The sequence below is a fragment of the Bos indicus x Bos taurus genome, chromosome 6, assembly GCF_003369695.1.
Source record: "Bos indicus x Bos taurus breed Angus x Brahman F1 hybrid chromosome 6, Bos_hybrid_MaternalHap_v2.0, whole genome shotgun sequence".
Taxonomy (NCBI): Eukaryota; Metazoa; Chordata; class Mammalia; order Artiodactyla; family Bovidae; genus Bos; species Bos indicus x Bos taurus.
The window spans coordinates 102,762,692-102,783,556 of record NC_040081.1 but is presented as its reverse complement, the minus strand read 5'-3'; the positions used below and the strand labels follow the sequence as shown (position 1 = coordinate 102,783,556).

General features: G+C 53.5%; 1 protein-coding gene across 1 annotated transcript in view; it reads right to left on the bottom strand.

Annotated features, from left to right (window-relative positions):
* The window catches only part of C6H4orf50 (chromosome 6 C4orf50 homolog), a 71,261-nt gene that overhangs the window by 32,075 nt on the left and 18,321 nt on the right, over positions 1 to 20,865 (bottom strand). Inside the window, 4 exon segments of the mRNA XM_027544996.1 lie at positions 971 to 3,487; positions 5,224 to 5,351; positions 6,637 to 6,748; positions 18,787 to 19,380. Coding sequence (XP_027400797.1) covers positions 971 to 3,487; positions 5,224 to 5,351; positions 6,637 to 6,748; positions 18,787 to 19,380 — 3,351 coding nt within the window.

Sequence of the window (20,865 nt, the reverse complement as noted above, 5' to 3'; positions counted from 1 at the left end):
GGAAATGGCAACCCACTCCAGTATCCTTGCCTGGAGAATTCCATGGACAGAGGACCCTGGCGGGCTACAGTCCACGGAGTCGCAAAGAGTCAGACATGACTAAGTGACTAAGCACATACAATAAAGAACATCAGTAAAACCAAAAGATGATCCTGTGAAGTGATTGATAAAATTGGAGAGAAAGAGAAGAAAGACAGAGGCAGAGAGATGAGATATGAATTATACAAAGGATACACTGTATATCTTACAGACACTGGAACAAGGTCACGAGCATTTCATCCTAGGAGTCCTGAAAGTGGAGTATTGTCCACAGATGAGGAAAACAAGTCAGAGAAGTCATGGATGGATGTAGGCGGCGCAGAGGTGAGTTTGAACCTTGTTTAAATTCTAAACCCCCTGCTGTCTCCTTTTAAGTCCCAATGTGCAGCGTGATAAGAGGTGTTGGCTAAAGTTGTGGTGCTAATCAGATTACAATATAGAAATGTATCAAGTCAACACACTGCACACCTTAAACTTCCACAATGTTGGCTGTCAATTATACCTCAATATAAATAAATACATATATACCAGTAGAGACTCGATAAGTAGAATAATGACTTGAGCTGTTTGAAAAACTGCTTGGTCTGAAAATACAAGCTCTCATCTTAAAGGATAAACACCCTCTCCATGTCCCACCAGATACCCATCTGAACAGCCTGAGCAGAGAGGCAGGCTCGCTTCTTCTTGTCATAGACAAGAATACAGACTCTGGAGCCTGAACCCCCAGGTAGAATGTGGGCTCCATCCCTCCCAGCTGTGTGACTTGAGGCAAGTCACTTAACCTCTCTGTGCCTACATTTCCTCATTTGGTAAATGGGGATGGCAACTGTTACTCCCTCTCAGGGCTGCTGGAGGACACTGGAGTAAAGGGTGTGGTCAGAGCTACAGAAAGTCAGCAAGATGATTCAACAGCCACACAGAGTCAACCTACCCGGATGCCACCGCGCGGGGACCTCAGTGCTCGCCCTTGGTCCGCAGAACAGCTTGGTGCTTTTCCCTCTTTCTCCAAATGTGCTTCTTTCACTCCTGACCCATCGGTGTTTCCTTGCAGGGCCCTGGATCCTGTGGCATCTCCCCGGACCAGTGACGGAGCAGTAGAATAAGCACCACATCTGGAATTGTCCAGGCCTAAGCACGGCCCTGTCCAACCCTCAGCCAGACCCATATCCTGCTCCAAGGGCGGCCTGGGGCCTCTGGCAGTCGGTTGCCCTGAAATCTGAGTCACCTGCACCCCTCTTTCTCCTGTGTTCACCTGCTCCACAGTGCTTTTCCCCTGGAGATGCTCCTCTGCTCTCACCAAAGGCCCCACATCTGTGCTGCTCCCCAGCACAACCTCCCCTTCCAGGGCTTGGATCCTTCTTAGAAGGTGTTCGTTCTCCCCGCTGAAGGTGCGGATCGTGTCTTCTTTTCCCAGGATGATATCATTTACCAGCCGTTTGTAACTGACCCCGAGCTCTGAAGTCAGTACACCGAGCTCCCAGTTTTCCAGGATGACGCGCTCCATCACACCTTTGGATTTTTGGATGCTCGTGGACATGCCTTTCTGGATTTGCCCCAGGAGCCCTTTCAATCTATCGTTTTCCTCTTCGAGCTCAGAAATCTTGCAGTAACTCTTCCCACTGCAGTCTTCAAGCTCAGAAATGACCTTCACGTACTGGTCCAGTTCCCTCTTTAAGTGAGAGATGTCTTCTAACAGCACGCTCTTATCCTGTTCAAGCGTGGATATTTTTTCCACATTTCTCTCCCTCTCTTTTTCCAGGGCACGCAGTTTTTGGTGGCATCTCTTCTGATCTCCCTGAAGCCTGGCGTTATCACTTAAAACGTTGTTTCTTTCATTCTTCAGTCCAGAAATGAGCTGATGAAACCTGCTCCATGCTCTCTCGAGGGCTCTCGGCGGCTGCGAGAGGTGGTTCCCACCATGCTCTGCGGGCCCCGCTGGAGGGCCCGGGCTCAGGTCAACCAAATCCAGCGTCAGTCCTGGAAGAAGGCTGCAGGTTCCCAGGGCCTCAGTCTCTCCCCGCGTAACATCTTCACCAGGCTCCCTGGGGTTTGTTCTCTCAACAAAACAAATATCCAAACCCAGGTGTGTCAAAGCCTGCTGAGGGTGCAGGACCCCCTGGCAGCTGCACCATCTCTGAGCAAAGCCCCAGGTTTCTCCCACCAATGAGGAAGCTCTCCGTCCACACCCCCCACTCCCAAGCTTCAGAATGGAGAGGTGTTGGAAACAAGCCTCCATCTCCCTTTCAAACTCCTCTATTCTGAGTGCAGACTGGTCAAGGCCTCTACTTAGAGCCGAGGGGTGACGGGTGGCTCCGGCCTCCTTGGACCAGAAGGCCAATCCAGGCGATGGTGATGAACCTTCTTCCTCCAACAGGGAAAGCATTTCCCTGGCCTCACTGTCCTCTGAGCCAGGCTCCTCCAGGACATCCCTGAGACCCAGGCTGGACAGCTCCTTCTCCCCCTCTTCTTCCTGCCCTTCGTCCCCAGGGCTTACCTCTGGGGGAAGCAGAGCATTTCCAGACCACACAGGGTCTTCCTCCTTGCCCTAAACTCTCCTGATGGCTCTGCTCTGCTCTGTAAGGGGCTGGGCATCCACTGAAGATGGCCCATTGGTGCCCGGAGACCCCGAGAATGTGGCTGCGGGGGCCTCTTCCTCCTCTGATGATGATAAAAGCCTTCCTCCTCCTCCTTCTTCTCCTTGGAGGCCCCAGACATGCCCTTCCTCATGTCCCCACCTGCTCAGGAATTCAGGACCCTCCAAGGACACTGAGGTCTCCCCCTGCAGAACAAGTAGTGGAAGCTCCTGCCTGTGCCCAAGGCAGGATGCTGCGGCTAGGGGTTCAGAAGCCCCGGCCTTCATCCATGTGCCCTCTGGGGCCCTGACCCCAGCCTCCACCCTCAGATTCTCCCCGCTTTCCTGACCCAGCTGACACCTGACCCTGCTTTCTGCCTGCTTTCTGCCCGAAGTCCTCACCTCCTGCCTCTCCAGTCTCCACCCTGACCCTGGGGCTCCTCCTCCCGCTTTCCCAGAGTCTTTTCCATCCTCAGATCCTCTCCCGGGAATCTGGTGATGTGAAATGTGTGAGACCTCCTGGCCGAGGAAAGCAGTGCAGCCTCTTGGCTGGTGGTGGCCCCGGCCAGGGTGTCCTGCGGCGGAGGGAGCGGGCAGGGGCCGGGCCTCCAGCACCTGTTCGGTGTGCAGTGTTTCTGGAGGAGCTTCCAGGAGTAGCAGCAGCAAGGGAGCTGGGCCCGCAGCCCGGCCCTGGGGAGGGCGTGCGGACGCCTGCACACCGAGAGAGGACCCCTGGGCAGGCCTGGCTGTGAGCTTCTGCCCTGGAACCCAGGTCAGCTCCGCGGGGACCGGTGAGCCAGCCATGGACCACCCCGGGGGGCAGCCACGGATGAGAAGGAGAGTCTGGTCATCTGAGCAAGGCTCCGCTGGAGTAAACTAAGGATGGGAAGAGAAGAGAAGGTGTGAAGCGCCCCTCTCCCAACAGGGGCCCTCTCCACTTCTCCAGCTTCATCTCCCCAACCAGCCATATGGGTCTTCCTAACACAAGCAGGCCTGTGAGTGGCCCCAGTGGGCTCACACCCACTCTCCCCTCTGCCTAGAATGTCCATCCCCCTCCATATCTCTCTCTCTCTCTTGCTTCACTAACGTCTCAGCTCAGAAAATACTCAAAAAGGACCCCCGGCCACTTCCACCACTGTCTGTCCATTGACCCCACTTGACCTCCCTCCATCGCACCCTCCACTCACTCAGATCATGTAGGATATTTGTGTGTGTGTTGTTGAACCACTCCCTACCTCCTGCCCTAGCCCTGCACAGCCCACGTGGGGCTCTTCAAATGTAAACCAATTAAATAAAAGTTAACACTCAATTCTGCAGTCACGCCAGCCACGTTTCAAGTGCCCAGAACCCACATGTGGTTCACGGCTCCTCTGCTGGACGGCACGGACATAGAGCAGGCCAGCGCCATGGGAGGCTTCAGTGGACACGCAGTGTAGACTATCTGCCCCCGAAGGCAGGGACCCTCGGCCTAGAACAGTCCAGCGCACACAGGAGGTGTTTCAGAGATACTTTTAAATGTATTCTTATAGTTACTTGGTGGCTCAGATAGTGAAGAATCCTCCTGCAGTGCAGGAGACCTGGGTTCAGTCCCTGGGTTGGGAAAATCCCCTGGAGAAGGAAATGGCAACCCGCTCCAGTATTCCTGCGTGGAGAATTCCACGGACAGAGGAGCCTGGTGAGCTATAGTCCATGAGGTCACAAAGAGTCGGTCACTAACACTTTCACTTTTTTTAAAAATATAAATTTATTTTAATTGGAGGCTAATTACTTTACAATATTGTATTTTACCTTCACTTTTCATTCAATGCATTTAACCAGAGAGGAGGACTGGGCCAACTCAGAGAATAGACCCAGTCTGGGAGGTGAAACCCGGCTTTGTTCAGTCTCACCGGGAGCCCTCGGCTCACCTGTGCCCACGACCCCGCCCCCAGCCCATGGCCACTCCCAGCCTCACCGCCTTTACCTGGCGGGCCCTCCCACCTGGCCTGCCCTTCCGCTGCCCACCCCTGGTTTCCAGTCTGTCTAACTCCATCCTTCCATTGGGGTCCAACTTTTCTATGAAGCTCTTCCCACCCCAGGGACTGCTCTCAGCTCTTTTCCACTCTGGACATGACACAGCACACCAGGCAGGGCTCAAGGCAGGAGGTGAGCAAATGAAAGTAATGCAGGAAGACCCCTCTCTCTAGGACCACATCAGGGCTGGTTGGAACCAGGCTTCCAACCCTTAGGGGATGGCATGGTGCAGATCGTGGGCTATGGAGACAGGACCTCAGTCCCTTCCAGGGCTGGGAGGCCTTGGGAAATCATAGCCTCCTCCTCTGCAGAACGAGGGGGTCATGGCTTTTGCCCCACAGGTGGTAGGGAGGTTTCAACAAGATGAAGTTTGCTATGTGGCAGCTGGGCCCATGCACACAGCTGGGGCTCCCTTCCTGCCCACTCCTCACCTGGGGCTCAAATCGCCCTATCAATTATTTCCAGAATCTTCTTCCAACCCCGAGCTTCTTCCCCTCCCTCTCCCACTTCCTGAATAGTGGTCACACTGTGCAGCATGCACAGCAGGGCTCATCAGACCCAGCTAGCACCCCAGGCATGGAGAAAGCCACTGGCCTCACCTGTCCACGGTCAGATCCTGCAAGGTCTCTGGGGAGCCTGTTCGTGGTCTGCGGGCTGGGGACCAAAACAGGAGGGCCTCGTCCAGCCCGGACACAGCCCCATGCATGGGGCCTCTCGGAGGACTGGCCTGGGAAGTGACAGCAAAGAAAGAAAAGAAGGAAAGTGAAGTCGCTCAGTCGTGTCTGACTCTTGGCGACCCCATGGACTGTAGCCCACCAGGCTCCTCCATCCATGGAATTTTCCAGGCAAGAGTACTGGAGTGGGTTGCCATTTCCTTCTCCAGGGGATCTTCCTGACCCAGTGATCTAACCTGGATCTCCCGCATTGCAGGCAGACACTTTATTGTCTAAGCCACCAGAGAGGAGACCCTCCCGGGAACTTTTCGGAGAGTGTCACCAACAGCAACATCTGCTGTTAGGGTGAGGGAGTATGTCTCGTGAAGGCCTTTGAGCCCCCAAAGGTGGCCTCATGGTCACCACTGCCTGTCTGGTGAGGAACCCAGCTCAGTGATGGCGAGTGACCATCCATTGATGAGCAGCAGAATCGGGTCTGGGAGCCACCTCCTCTGACCACAAAGCCCAGGACACCTCCCTCAGCCCCATACCCTCGTGGTCACGCAGGGTCATAACTCCCAGGCCCCAGCCCCACACGGAGTAGATGGAGGAGCTGATACCCAGGCTTCGCCAATGGATCCCGCTTGTTTCCCCAAGGGCAAACTTGACCTTGTCTGACTTATCTGCTCTGCTCCCCAGAAATGTGGAGGGGAACGGTCAGCTTTGCCAGTCAGCAGTACCACTGGGTATAACTGGCCTTATATGGAAATTGAACTTGACCTTGGAGGACTGTACGCAAACCACAGACAGCCAGGTGGACACCGTGGCTCTGGGGCTCCCTGAGTGCACCGGCTTTTGCAGCAGACACCCCGGCAGCTACACCCGAGACTGTGAGTAAATACACTGGTTCCCATCAGCTTAGACAAGTGGCTTTCAAGCCTGGTTGCTCCCAGACCTCGCACCTGTCTCACACCTGAGCTGTCACTGGGGTGGGGCTGGAAACAGAGAAGCTCCTGGTCATCACACGGTCTTCTCCAAAGACAAATCCCTGAGGACAAATCCCCCTGAGAGGACCCTGCTGCCCAAGGCTGACACATGTGTTGCCTGCCTGGCACCCTTCTGAGGGCTGAGAGAGTGAGCCTAAATGTTGGGTTGAGCCTGTGTCATGGACCTCGTCGTGGGCATTGTGGAGGCTGAGCCCACTTTTCCCAGCTGGGTGGCAGTGAGCAAGGGACTCTACTTCTCTGAGCCTCAGCTTCCTGTCTGCAGAGCAGGGACCACCACCCTGTTGGGTCATCAGGACATCGTAAGCGAGCTAGCCCATCAGTGGCTGTCCCTGAAGACCCCTCCTTCACGCACCTGCTGAGCCCCTCTGTTCAGGTGCCTCGTTGGGGTCTTGGCTTCTGCAAGCATCCAGCGCCTCCTCCCGGGGCAGGGGCAGCGATTCATCCTGAACATGGCCCAGGGCATCCTTGACGAAGACACAAGAGGTCAAAAGAGTGGTGGGTGTCCCTGGTTGAACTGCTCTCTCCAAGCCTGTCCCCATCAAGCCCTCCCAAAGACCCTAGGAGGGAGTTGGACCCCCTCCCCTGGTGAGGACAGCAGAGGGCACGTGGCCTGGTGGTAGGGCCCTGGCCCTGTGTGCTTGGTCCTGCCTCCTGTTAGCTCCCAGACTCCACTTAGCAGACGAGGAGCTTGTTTGTTCAGCCAAGCCACCCCCGGGTTCCCCAAGGCAGCATCAAAGGCTCCAGGCCCCTCCCCTTCCTGGGTGGAAGTTTCCTCTGTGTACACCCTCAGAGGTGGCACCTGCCCAGGGCCTCTGGGAATCCTGTCCCTCAACTTTCCACAGGCCCAAATGGCCAAAGCCAGCTGTCCCTGGGCCCTGCCCCAAAAGACAAGCAGGGATACATTTGTGGGGCTTCCCTGACCCAGCACACACCCCCTTCCCAGCCTGCGGAGCATGTGACAGGCAGCAAGCACCTGACTGCAGCTACAGCACAGAAGGCCTGGGCCCAGCAGAAAAACTCAGCTCCGGTCAATGTCCATGGGGCGGCGGGGAGTTCTCCTGCAGGTTCCCACAGCCCCGGGTACTTCTAACCCGGTTCTAATGGGTGATGCTTGCTTCCCACCTGCTTCCACACTAGACCCGAGGTCCTTCAGGAAGGAAACTTGCCTTCATTCTGTCTTCACCATCACCCCTACCAGGCACACACTAAGTGCTAAATAAATGTTTGACAGTGGATGGACAGACAGAGCCTGCAGGAAGGCAGGTGTTTCGAACTCAGGGTACATTTATTCAGCAAATATTTATTAAGCTTCTATATGGCTTCCCCTTATCAACTCATCTTCTTTCTACAGAAAAAGACCCAGGATTTTATTCAGGGGTGCGATATATCATCCAAGAGACTGCTGCTGCTGCTAAGTCACTTCAGTCGTGTCCGACTCTGTGTGACCCCATAGACGGCAGCCCACCAGGCTCCCCTTTCCCTGGGATTCTCCAGGCAAGAACACGAGTGGGTTGCCATTTCCTTCTCCAATGCAGGAAAGTGAAAAGTGAAAGTGAAGTCGCTCAGTCGTGTCTGACTCTTAGAGACCCCATGGACTGCAGCCTACCAGGCTCCTCCGTCCATGGGATTTTCCAGGCAAGAACACTGGAGTGGGGTGCCACTGCCTTCTCTGATCCAAGAGCCTACATTTCCCCAATTTCCCTTCAGTACAAACACAGTTGAGTAGATCTGCTGTGTGTGTCTTCTGGGAAAGCTTCTTACAGGAAACTGACTCAACTGAGCAGGGCTAACCCCACTCCCAGGCTTCCCTGGTGGCTCAGAGCTGAAGAATCCGCCTGTGACACAGGAGATATGGGTTTGACCCCCGAATTGGGGAAGATCACCTAGAAAAGGAAACGGCAACCCACTTCAGTATTCTTGCCTGCGAAATCCCCTGGACAAAGAGGAGCCTGGTGGGCTACAGTCCATGGAGTTGAGAAGAGATGACTTAGCGACTAAACAGGTAAGGAACAAGTAATGGGTCAGGTGCTTTTCTAGGGGAGGAAGAAATGGAAGTGGACAGATGATGCCCCGTGCCCTCCTCACCTGTCCCCAGGTCCTCACCTGCTCTCAGCAGACTCCTCCATTGACCCTTAACTGGATCTCCTGCTTCCCCTCCCATCCTGCCCACAGTTGCCAGAGACGACCCCTAAAATGCACTTGAAGAATTGATGCTTTTGAACTGTGGTGCTGGAGAAAACTTTTGAGAGTCCCTTGGACTGCAAGGAGGTCCAACCAGTCCATCCTAAAGGAGATCAGTCCTGAGTGTTCATTGGAAGGACTGATGCTGAAGCTGAAACTCCAATACTTTTGCTGAAGAATCTGCCTTCTTCCACTGTGAAGAGCTGACTCATTGGAAAAGACCCTGATGCTGGGAAAGACTGAGGGTAGGAGAAGGGGACGACAGAGGATGAAATGGTTAGATAGCATCACTGACTCGATGGACATGAGTTTGGGTAAACTCTGGGAGTTGGCAATGGACAGGGAGGCCTGGCGTGCTGCAGTCCATGGGGTCGCAAAGAGTCAGACATGACTGAGTGACTGAACTGAACTGAACTGACCAGAAACACCCCGCCTTGGCTCCCCCTCAATCCACTGTGCTGCAATCTGGCACAGGAGGCCATCCAGGGCCATCACCACCGCCCCTGCCCTGGCTTCTGCTCCAGCACCTCCTTGTCCCCTCCCCACCCTGGTTCCTGCCTGCCTCTGCACCTCCGCACACACTGTTCCTCCCACCTGCCTGGGAAGGGTAACTAGTCACCTGCCGCCTCCTCGCAAAGCCCTCCCTTCCCTTCCATACCCCACAGCAGCTGAGCACTCAATCTCACTGAAATGAAAACTGGGTTGGGTTGCCCTCCTGTTTCCAACCCTTCCATGCTTCCCACTGTGAAAGATAAAGCGCCCACGGGCCCGGCCCCGCCACCCTCATCTCAGCTCCCTGGATGGACCTTCTCCCACCTGCCTTGGGGCCTGACACCTAGTGCCTGCTGCCCGCTCCTCTCCTCCCCACACCTCGGCTCACCCCACCTGCTCCTTGTCGGGGCCTTCCTGACTGTCCCCCAAATGAAGCTCCTCCCTTCCATAGCACCCCATCCTCATACCCCAATTTGTGACCTTCCAGTTACTGTGTGACAGTCTTGTCTTGTTCTCCTCAGAGGCCCGGGGGAGTCTGGCCACACCTTAGAATCATCCAGAAGCTTTTAACAAGTATCTGAACAAGGCCTCAGCCAAGACCAATGAAAAGCAGAGGGGTCTGGGCGCGGCCCTGCTAGGCACTCAGACAGGCCCGGTTGACAGGCCAACAGGTCTGTGGGTGTCTTCTGCCCACAGACCTTGGGTTGTTTCTTGGTCTTCTCCACTGGCTTCCCACATGATCAGAACTAAACATTTTTGTCAAGAGCTTACAATCTCCATTGGAACTAGATGGAGACGAGGCAATGAAGGAGAGAGGGGGAGAAGGTAAAAGAGGAAAAGAGAGGGAATGGGATGCAGAAAGGGAGACCAATTCAAAGATGCGAGAACCAGCAAGAGAGGAGCAGAAGGAAGGAGGAGGGAACAGATGAAAGGGAGGTGGAGGGAGGTGTCGAAGGCCACCACCATTCTGCTCTTCATTTCTATTTGAATTTTATTCTAATACTCAAGTTGACTTTGACTCAGTTCTACAAATACTTTCTGAGTCCCTACTATGTGGCTGGCCTGGTTCTGGGGCAGGGACATAGCCATGGGGAACACACACAGACCTCTGCCTTGAGGAGGAGACCCAGGGGAGGACTCCTGAGAAGATGATGCCATACCCATTTCATGTCACAAGTGATGAAATCAATTCTCAGAGAGAGACAGTGACTTGCCCAAGGTTACACAGCACATACAATGGGAAAAGAGGACCAGAATTCAGGTCTCCGAACTTGATTCAGGTCTTCTCTCCGCCTTCCTGCCCCTCCCTGCTCAGTCTTGTCAGCCCTCCCTACTTTTCAACACTCTCAGGAGCATTTGCCTGTAACTTTATGTGGTTTTAGTTTTAACCTGCCAATATTTTGAAAAAAGAAAACAAGGAATACAGTGACATCTAGGCACAAATATTATAAATGTGTTAGACTATATCCCTCTGGGCTTTTTTTCCCCCTTTTCTATGCATAGATATTTAAATTCTTCCGTAAGTCTGTTTCTACAAAATGTTGACTTTTGCTTTGTGCATTTATCATGGGATGGTATCAGAAAACCAATTCCACAACTTTTGTAATTTCTACAACCTCTTCTGCAAAGCAGTGCTTTAGGGTCACCTTATTATAATCTCTTATGTAAGGAATGCCTTCACTTACCAAATCAGGTCCTTCTGATCAGACATTGGGGTTGTTTCCAATTTTTACCAACTATAAACAGTGTTGAGGTCCTTTTAATATTTAACAAATATTCAGAATCTTAAGGTTTTGCTCATTTGTATTTGTTTTACAAGTAATGGAACTGACCTTTATTGTAAGACCACTGGCCATCTGTATTACCTTTTATGTGACTTTTGCCTAGGTTTTTATTTTTGACATTATGGACACTATTTTAAAGCCTTTGCTCTCTATGGGAGTGAGTGACAAGTGTGTGACACGCACTTCTGCACAGATGCAAGCTCTGAGCAAGGAGAGGCTGCCTAGACTTGAAGGAACAATGATAAATTCTCATACCCGCAACCAAGGGTGCTCTATTCACACTGCTGGGGCTGAGAAGCTGACTGGAGTGTCCACTTTCCCTGAAGCCGCTGCCACCTGGAGTGAGGGGGGTGTTGGGATCTCAGCTCTGGGATGACAGCCTGACACTGACAGAATAAGAGAGTGACTTTTAATCTCTGTACAAGCCAACGTGTTACCCTCCAGGCCAGGCAACAGCCCTTGAGCTGTCCCCTGTGGCAGCGATCATCATACAAGCCTTTGAAGAGCAGGCTCACCTCTCCAGTCCCTCATGTCCTGGCATGGTGCTTGGCACATGAATGGTGTCTGGTGCATACTTGCTAAAAGCATTCAGACACATCTGCAGATGAGCCTTGCTCATCTTGCAAACCAGGCTTCCCTGGTGGCTCAGTGATAAAGAATCTGCCTGATATGCAGGAGATCACCTGCAATGCAAGAGACACGGGTTCAATCCCTGGGTCAGGAAGATTCCCTGGAGAAGGAAATGGCAACCCACTCCAGTATTCTTGCCTGGAAATCCCATGGACAGAGGAGCGTGGCACACTGCAGTCCATGGGATCATAGAGTGACACGACTTAGCAACTAAACCACCAACATCTGGCAAGCCAGAGTCCTTTTAAATTTCCTTTCCCCTGGGATCCTGAGTAAACTCTCCCTCCCCAAATTCCTCCCCAGGTCTGGACTTTGTCCTTGAAATGACTGTTTCTTCAGGGAACTGGGTTCCAAGCAATTTGCTCTAGAAACTGTATACTCTGTGATCCTAGGTAAGGCAAGTGTCTCCTCTGTGGGGTTGGGGACAAGGACACTGACCCCTACCTGGCAACCTCCCAGCATTGAGGAGATCCTGTTTGGGAAAGTGTTTTGTAAATATGAAGTAAATAAAATATCCTCTCATAAAGATCATCCTCACCATAATTCACACCATGACGCCCAGGGTCTTCAGATGTAAGTAACCAATTGGGAGGAGGGTCCTGGGTGGAGGTACCCTAATAATTTGTAATAATTTTCTCTATGACACCCACTTTCCAGGGGCTAGACCGCCCTCTGGTTTTCCACTTTCTATACCTCACTTCAGCATTGCCATCTTGGGGTGGTCCCTTTGGCCAGAAGCTTCTATTTGCCTTGGGCATGGAGCAAATATCTCCTTTGGGTCATCTATTCACTGAGTCACTTGCTCGCCAAGCATTTCACAGCCTCTGTCCGGGGGCTGGGATTTAGGGCTGAATGGTACCCAGCTGGTGATGATGAGGAAGGCACAGTTGTGGGGAGGTGGGCTTCCAAGTCTGGCACAGTGAGAATTAGGGCCCCCAGGGGCGGGTCATGTCATCATGGGGACACCAAGGCCAGAGTGAGATGACGTAAAATCAGGAAAGTCTTCCTGGAGGAAGTGGCATTCTCACCAAATGTAGAGAAAGAAGCAGGAGTTTACTGAGAGGCCAAGGGCAGCAGGTGGTGGAAGCCTTTAGACCCAGGGAAGGTGAGCAGGCTGGAGGAGCAGAGCCCAAGGTGGCTGGGCCAGGCTGGAGGAAGTGTTGTGCAGTGAGGCTGAGGACTGGGTTGGAGAAGCAGGGCCCTGAATGCCGTGGTTAGGAAGTGGAGCTGGAGCCCCAGCCGATGGAGCTGCTGGGGGCTCGTGAAAGGAGATCATTTGGGGGTTACACCATTACCCAGAGAAAGGCATTGAAGACCTGCTGTGGCTCTTAACCCCTTTGGGTCTAACCCTTTTGGAAATGCAGTCAGCCTTTGGGAATGCATACAAGCATGCAATGATCTCAGAACTCCAAGTGCAATTCCATACATGCACAGCTCCGGGCAAGGGGCAGACCAAGACCCTGAAGGACACACTCTCTGGCTTTACAGTGTGGTTATCAATACGTTGTAGCATTTCAACTTTAAAATTGCAGGCACTGCTCCTCCATGAGCTGGTGACTGGCTGGCACTTCAAAGCGCCCAGCGCCCCCTCTGGAGCATTTCTTCCTCTCCAGGTGGCCCTTTCTGACTCCAAGATTCGCAGAGTTGGGGCTGTCAGTGCCTTCTGAAAGGAGGACAGCCTGGAAGACTGTGACATACCCCGCGGCCCTAGGTGCATTCCCCTCCCAAACACCAAGGTCCCCAACAGCGACCCACAGACTGTCAGGCCCCTCCCCCTTCCTCTGCTGGCACCCTCTTGCCTTAGGAGGTCTTGTCATCCTATTTGGGCAGCGGTCTTGTCTTACTTCCCAGCCCCAGTACCGAGTTCACCACGTCATGTGGAGTGGACATCTGTTAAACGCTGACTGACCCATGGACCAGTAGTTACTGGAGGAGCAGAGTGTGGCACCCACCAGCGCATCCATCTGCCAGGGTGCAAATCCTTCCCCATCACTTAGTATCTGTGGGAACCCTGGGACTCTCCACACCTCCACTTCCTCATCTGTAAAATGGGAATAAGAGAGCACCTCCCTTGAAGGTCGCTGAGGGACAAAAGGAGTGGACAACAGATGCAGAGCACCAGAGATGGCATCTGGTGCAAAGATTCCCTAATAAATACAGGGATCATTTGGTACCCACACAAAGCTGGTGAAGAAGCGCACGAAGCTGGTGAAGAAGCGCATGAAGGAACCAGAACTGACAGTTCTGCCAGTCATGGGGCCTCTGTAACAATGCATCCAGTAGGTTGCACTGGACGTGTCCTCCAGTGTCCTCCCCAAACTTCCTAAGTTGATGTCCTAACCCCCAGGACCTCAGAACATGACCTGATTTAGAAATGCAGTCCTTGCAGACACAGTTAATTAGGGTGGGGTCATTAGGGCGGGCCTTAATCTGCTGTGACCAGTGTCCTTATAAAAAGAGGACATTTGAACACAGACACATATAGAAGGAAGACGACGAGACACAGGGGGAAGACGGTCAAGGAGAGAGGCCTGGAACTGACCCTCCCTCACAAGTCTCAGAAGAAATGACCCTGCAGATGCCGTGATCTCGGACTTCCAGGCTCCAGGACTGTTGTTGAGGTCTGTGGTCCTTTGCCAGGGCACTGCAGGAAACCCTTATAGCACTTACCTCTCTATTTGACCAATAGGGAAATCGAGGCATAAAATTAAATGACGTGCAAGGTTCCCGGGGCTCCCAGAGGGCAGGGCCAGGCTCTGGATCCTCCAGGTCGGGGGACTTGGCCCTGCCTGTCTCCATCTGGGAGAACTGCTAATGTCTGGAACAAGAAGCTGATCATCCAGGTGCCAGGCCCCCTCGGAGGGACCATCAGAAGGGGATGGAAGCTCTCCTCTTGGAAGCGAGAACAAGCCACGCGAGAAACACACAAACCATGATGAAACAGACACCGACAGCCAAAGTAAGCCCTTGCCTATAACACTCTCCTAGACAAGCTGCTAGATTGCTAAAAGCCAGAATCAGTGGCTGTCCCATGACATTTTATACTGAAATGGTCCCCGACTTTTGTTCCATGTTTAAAGGGCTCTTGCATTCGTGCTCCAATGGGCTCTTCACTCTGACACACTTAGAAGGCAGAGAGCGCTGCTAGCCCTTCGCCCAGCAGAATCCACAGGGGTTAAAGGCCCCAAGTTCACAGGGTCAGAGATGGCCAGGAACCTAGAGCATCTGAGCCGCAGGCTGAAAGGGGCCTGGACCCACCCGTGGGGCCCCAATGATAAGAGACTCAGACAGTCTGTGGTCCTTTCTCCCTCTCTCCTTGCACTTGATAAATATCTACCAAGCTCCTTCCCATGTCAAGTGCTGTGCTGGAGCTGGGGTTGTGGCAGAAAACAGAGAGGACCCGAAGGATTCTGTGTGTGGGTGGAAGGAAGCAGGGAGGAAAGAAAGGCTGGTGAGAAAGAAGGTGGGGTGGCGATGGGGGCGACACGGGGCACCTCACATGGAGTGGGGGTTGGGTTCTTGCACTTGCGCAACCACAGAGGGTGACATGAGTCCAGGTATGTTTCCATGGGCTGTTACCATGCCAACCTCCCTGCCCAGGGCGGTCTTTCAGGATGACTATGGAAGCAGCCTGAGGACCCTGCCTTCAGCAGCTCACCCTGCGGTTCACGGGCACTTGCTCCAGAGAAGCTGGGCCTGGCACCAAGGATAGTGCATCATCTGGGCCTTCAGCCCAGGTCCCAGGAGGACAGAGGAGGAAACACTACCTGAAGGAGGCCAAGGAGGAGGAGGAGGCAAGGCCGGAGTCATCGCTGGCCGCGTGACAGCATGGTTGTGAGCTGAATTGTGTCGCCTAAAAGTCAAGTTCAAGTCCGAACTGCCCCCCCACCCCCCGCCAGCACCTGTGACTGTGACCTCGTTTGGTAACAGGGTCTCTGCAGATGCCCTAATGACCTCCCTACTAAGGGTGAGGTCATCCTGGAACAGGCCGGGCCTCGCCCACCCCACCTGCCCTTGCAGACTGACCTCCGGCCTCTGAAACCAGGCAGAGGTTCTCAGCCCTTTGGCTGAGAGAACCACACCTGGGGACAGCCCTGCCCGGAAAGCCACCACAGTGCTCTCCGTCTCCCTCGGCCCATGGGCTGCTGTGATGGGGGAGCTGGTGATCACAGGCCCTGCCCACTCCAGGGCCTTGTCAGCCTGAGTTTGCATCAGCATCTCCCGCAGATCGGAGGAGATAAATCACAGTCACATTTAACCGACTCCAGGGCTTCCCAGGGAGAAGGCGATGGCACCCCACTCCAGTACTCTTGCCTAGGAAATCCCATGGACGGAGGAGCCTGCTAGGCTGCAGTCCATGGGGTCTCGAAGAGTCGGACACGACTGAGCGACTTCGCTTTCACTTTTCACTTTTCACTTTCCTGCATTGGAGAAGGAAATGGCAACCCACTCCAGTGTTCTTGCCTGGAGAATCCCAGGGACGGGGGAGCCTGGTGGGCTGCCGTCTATGGGGTCGCACAGAGTCAGACATGACTGAAGTGACTTAGCAGCAGCAGCAGCAGGGCTTCCCAGATGGCGCCCGTGGTAAAGAACCCGCCTGTCAGTGCAGGAAACGTAAGAGATGCAGGTTTGATCCGTAGGTCCGGAAGATCCCCTGAAGAAGGAACTGGCAACTGACTCCAGTATTCTTGCCTGGAGAATCCCATGAGCAGAGAGGCCTGGAAGCCTACAGTCCATGGGATTGCAAAGAGTCGGACACGACTGAAGCGACTTTGCACGCAGTGAAGCCTAAGCTCTTGGGACAAACAAAAAAACAAGAAAGAGGAAACCATGATGTAAGCAGTGTGAGTGATTCCATCCAATCTCCACTGGATGAGACAAGGCCATGAAGACGTGATGGTGAAGATGACGATGGTGACGGTGACAATGATGCGACAATCTAAATCCTACCGGGTACCAGGCTCTGTGCCAGGGCCTTCCCAGCACTTTCTCATTGCATCCTCACAATCACACTAGAAGCAGGTCTCAGTATCGTTCCCATTTCACAGTTGAGAACACTGAGTCACAGAAAGGCTTAGTAACCTGCTGGACTTTATCGCCACTGGTAAGAGAGAGAGCTGAACTGCTCTGTCCACTTGGGGTCCCACCTGCCACTTAAAGCACGAGCCTCGCACCCCAGTGCATGTGGTTCCCACGTTTAAGGATCAGCATTTTCTATTTCACAGGCCCCTGCTCCCTCTGCTACTCATCTGATAATGGGCCAGCTTCTCCCAATGCTAGAGGCAAAAATGGCTGGGGACCACGCTTGATGGGCAATTCAGGGAATTTTTGAGAGACTTTTGACTGGGCACCACAACCTCCAGCAAAGTCTTGAGAGCATGAGCCCCTCGAGAGATGTAGTTCTCCAGTTTCTTGAGATTTTTCAATGATAAGGCCTGAAACATCTAAAAAGTCACAGATGTGTGTCAACAAGGGGCTTATAACTGATGGCACCCAAACTACTGAATGCAGCCACTGACGCTGCACCAAACTGCTCAGGATCCAACTCCGGCCCCAGGGTCCCAAGGTAAGGACAGCATCTTGGAGTCACCGCCCTGATCTGGCCCGTGTCCCCTTGCTGGCCCTGATTCTTTGGAGACCCTCCTGGGTCTCAGTTTCTCCATCTAGTCAGTGGAATTGCACCTGGCTTGCAAGGCTGCTCTAAAGATTAAATGAGAGAATGTAAAACGTACAAAATATTTACTCATCACTAAAACATTTAGGTATTCAGCCTTTCCCTTAGATAAAAGAGAAAGTAGCAGGGCAGAGAGATTGGGAGAATAAAGGATGTAAACTAACAGCCTAAATTAAAGTCTTACATTTAGGAAAATTACAGAAAGGATTCTAAAGGAGAATTTTCATCTCTACACCATTTATTTTCTGAAATTACAACAAGGTGCCAACATCAAAGGTACACTGTTTTCCTTTTATCTGATGAACTTAATGGAGGAAGAACGAACAGGACACGCAGAGGTGACACTGGCAGGATGAAGTACGAAAAAGAGAAACTAAGCACAGACAAACTCATTACTAAAACCATCTAGGCAGGATACATGTCATGATCTTGAGGAAACTCAAGTTCCAGTTAATTTGAAATAGACTGTCCAGGCCAGAAGATAAATGTGATTTTTTTTTTCCCAATAAGCCATCTTCTTTGGGCAAAGGTGGCTTCCTGATTTTTCCTTAAATGCAAATCGAACCACTGGGATCTTGATCTCTTGGAGGGAGCTGACTTAACTCTCCCTTTACAGGCAAGCAGCCTCTTGCGGGAGAAACAGAGCACCCTGGACTCACATGCAGCGTGGATCAAATTCCAGTTCTGCCTCTTCTGAGCTGTGTGACAACAGGCCAGTGCACTGCCTCTCTGAGCCTCAGCCTCCTCTGTGGAGTGCGGACATTCATAGTACCTGCTTCACAGACTTATGAACATTAAATGATGCCTTTGAAAACACCGCAAGGTGCCAAGTACATGGCAGGAGTATTATTAAACACACATTTTGCTCTTCTAATCAGTTAGATGATAACATAAATGTCCAGCCTGCCCTTGGCTCCAGAGCTTAAGAAACTTAATCAGGGTCACACAGCTAGTAAACAGGAGAACTAGAAAGGGGCCCAACCCTGCATATTCTCTCCTGCACCAGCCTTGGGGGTCTCCTGTGTGCTGCTGCTGGGGCTGCGGCTACGGAACCCATCTGACCTGGACCTGCCCTCGACGGGCTCACAGTCTAAACAAGCAGAGATGAAGATGCATATACAGGACCACCAGGCTGGGAACCGTGGTCACCTTCGGAGCTGTGAGGGAGGTGGGAAAGGCTGACTGCTTTCCCAGGGAGAGGGTGGATTGGGGAGGCAGGAGCACAGGACAGTTACTTCACACTACACGTGGAAGAGAGCACCTGGGGCCTGGCACAGGCGGGGACCCATGAACTGTCGGATAAATGGACGTACAGGAGACAGATGATGAAGGATGAAAGGTAGCTGGTTGGCTCCCTGGAGAGTGTTGGATGCAGAGATAGAACAACGAGATGGTCCGGTGAATAAGATGATGGAGGGTGAGTAGAAGAGAGCATGGATGGGTGAACAAGAGATAGGGTGAGTGGATGGAAAGGTGGATGGGTGGCTGAGCAGGTGGACAGATGATGGGGAGGTTGCTGGACTGGTGAACGGGTGAGTGAAGTTGTATGGGTGGACCGGTGACACCAGGTGGGTAGATGGGTGGATGGAATGAAGGAGGGATAGATGGGGATGGTGGTTTGGAGGGGTGAATGAAGAGGAAGACTGGGGAATGAAGGAGTCCATGACTTGACTAAGTGGCTGGGCGAGAAAGTTAAGAGGAAAGTAGAAAATCACTCGCACCCTGGGTTGTGGTCACTTACCAGGCTACGGGGACCAGTGGGGGCCTTGCTGAGCGCTCTCTCCCCGGGCGCCTGGGCTCCCAGTTCCCCCCGCAGGCTCTCGTTGTGCTGGGTGAGCTCCTCCACCTGGGCCTGCAGACCGATCTCCGACAGCTTCAGCCCATAGATGCAGCAGCGCAGCTCTTCCAGCTGCTCGCGGAGCCGCCGCTCGGTGGCGCGCTGCTCCCGCAGCCGGCGGGCCGCCTGGTCCCGCTCGCGCTCGCCGCGCTCGGCCCTGGCCCGCAGCGCGCGCAGCTCCGCAGCCCCTTCGGGGGCGCCCCGGATGTCGCCCGGGCCGGAGAATCGGGGGCCGCCGGGGTTCGGGGTGTCCAGCTCGGCCAGCAGGAGGCCGGCGGCGCGACAGAGGCGCCGCACGTCCAGCTCCAGCCGCTGCACCTGCGCCCGCAGGATGCGCTCCTGCTCGCGCACCAGGCGCAGCTGGCGCCGCTGGATCCGCCTGCCGCGCTCCAGGGCCGAAGCCTGCCGCCCCAGCGCCGCGTCCTTGCGCCGCAGCCGCTCCCGCAGCCGCCGCAGCCGCCACCGCTGCCGCTGGGCCGCGCGCTCGTTCTCTCGAACCTACGGGTTGGCGGTGGAGGAGGGCGTCAGGAAGGCGGCCCGGGGTCTCACCGAGCCTGTCTTTATTTGAAACTTCGATATTTTGTTGTTCAGCGTGCCTTTTCTTTTCGCATTAGTTTTTGCATTAAAATATTGCTTCGAATATTATTTATCTCAATGACGGTTACTGGCGCCCTCTTAAATGTTGCCCAGGACGCAAGTGCCTTCCTTCAGGTCCCCTTGAGCTCCAAGGACAAGGACTCAGGGAAACTTAGTCAGGATGGGGACGGGCTGGTGCACACACAGTGGTTCCAACACGGAGTACCCCCACACCAGTTTGAAAAGAGCTGCCACCTGGAACCCCCTGAGTGTCGCTTCTTCCACGCCAGAACCTCCCAGACTTCTCCGTTGCTCAGTGCCTAAAAGGACCCTGCCTGGTCCAGTAAGGGTCAGCTGAAAACCGTGACTTCTGGCTGAGACAAGATCAACAGTGTCACAGCAGCCATTCCTTACTGTGAATACAACCCTGAGCTACTGAGAAATGACCTGCTGAATGTCAATCAGCTAAAAGTCACTGATCCACCACGTGTCTGTCTCAAGGATTTTTGTTTCTGCATGGCTCCCTGCCTATCCGAGAACACACCTCCCTGTTCTTAAATCTTGACCTCCCAGACCCATGGGCTGTACTCTGGACCAGGGTGACCCACTCACTGCAAAAAACAACAGGGTCCTGGCCTAATAGTCACAATTAATTTATGCACATGGGTAGACTTGCCTTCCTGTTAAGATCTGTTTCAACTGTTAGTGCCTGCACATATATTTCTTAAGAGCTTGCAGAAGACAAAACAAAGAAGAGCAAACGAGAAACAGGAAACCTGAGAACAGCTTGGCAGGCTTTACTTTCAGGGGAAATTAGGGCAGAAGAAACTGGAGTTAGATTCCCTGCGAGGGCTGCCTGATGGTGCGAATCCTGTAGTCAGTGATGCTCAGAGCCCAGAGCTCCGTTACCTAGAGGGGTCTACCTCGACCACCTTTGGGAGTGACCACAGGTCGCCACAGAAATGAGGCGTCTTTGTGTGCAAATAATTACAGCAAATATAGTCAACAGTGGGGCAAATTGTCATTTGGCAGATATCAGGTACACAGGGCAGAGTTCACACGCTCCTGCAAACTTGCTCTGAAATGCAGATAGCTCCAGGCAGAGGGGGAGGGTTAGCATCTGGGCTGGGCTGAAGCTGGGCCGAGTGGTCTCCGAGGGGGCCCTGAGCCAGCCCCCTCACCACCGTGAACGTCTGCCCTTCACCTGGAAACAGTGTTTTGTGACAGGACGTTCCCAGGAGCATCTTGGTGACAGGAGAACAGAATGCAAGGCGTGCGGCCACAGAGCTGCAGGTCCTGCAGTGTCTGGAGCTCACTCCCAGCATTTCTCTGGCTTGTCACCCTCACTTCTGTCTCCCCATCAGAGTATGAACCTCTGGTGATTGCAGAGCTTTGCATATGTTTTTC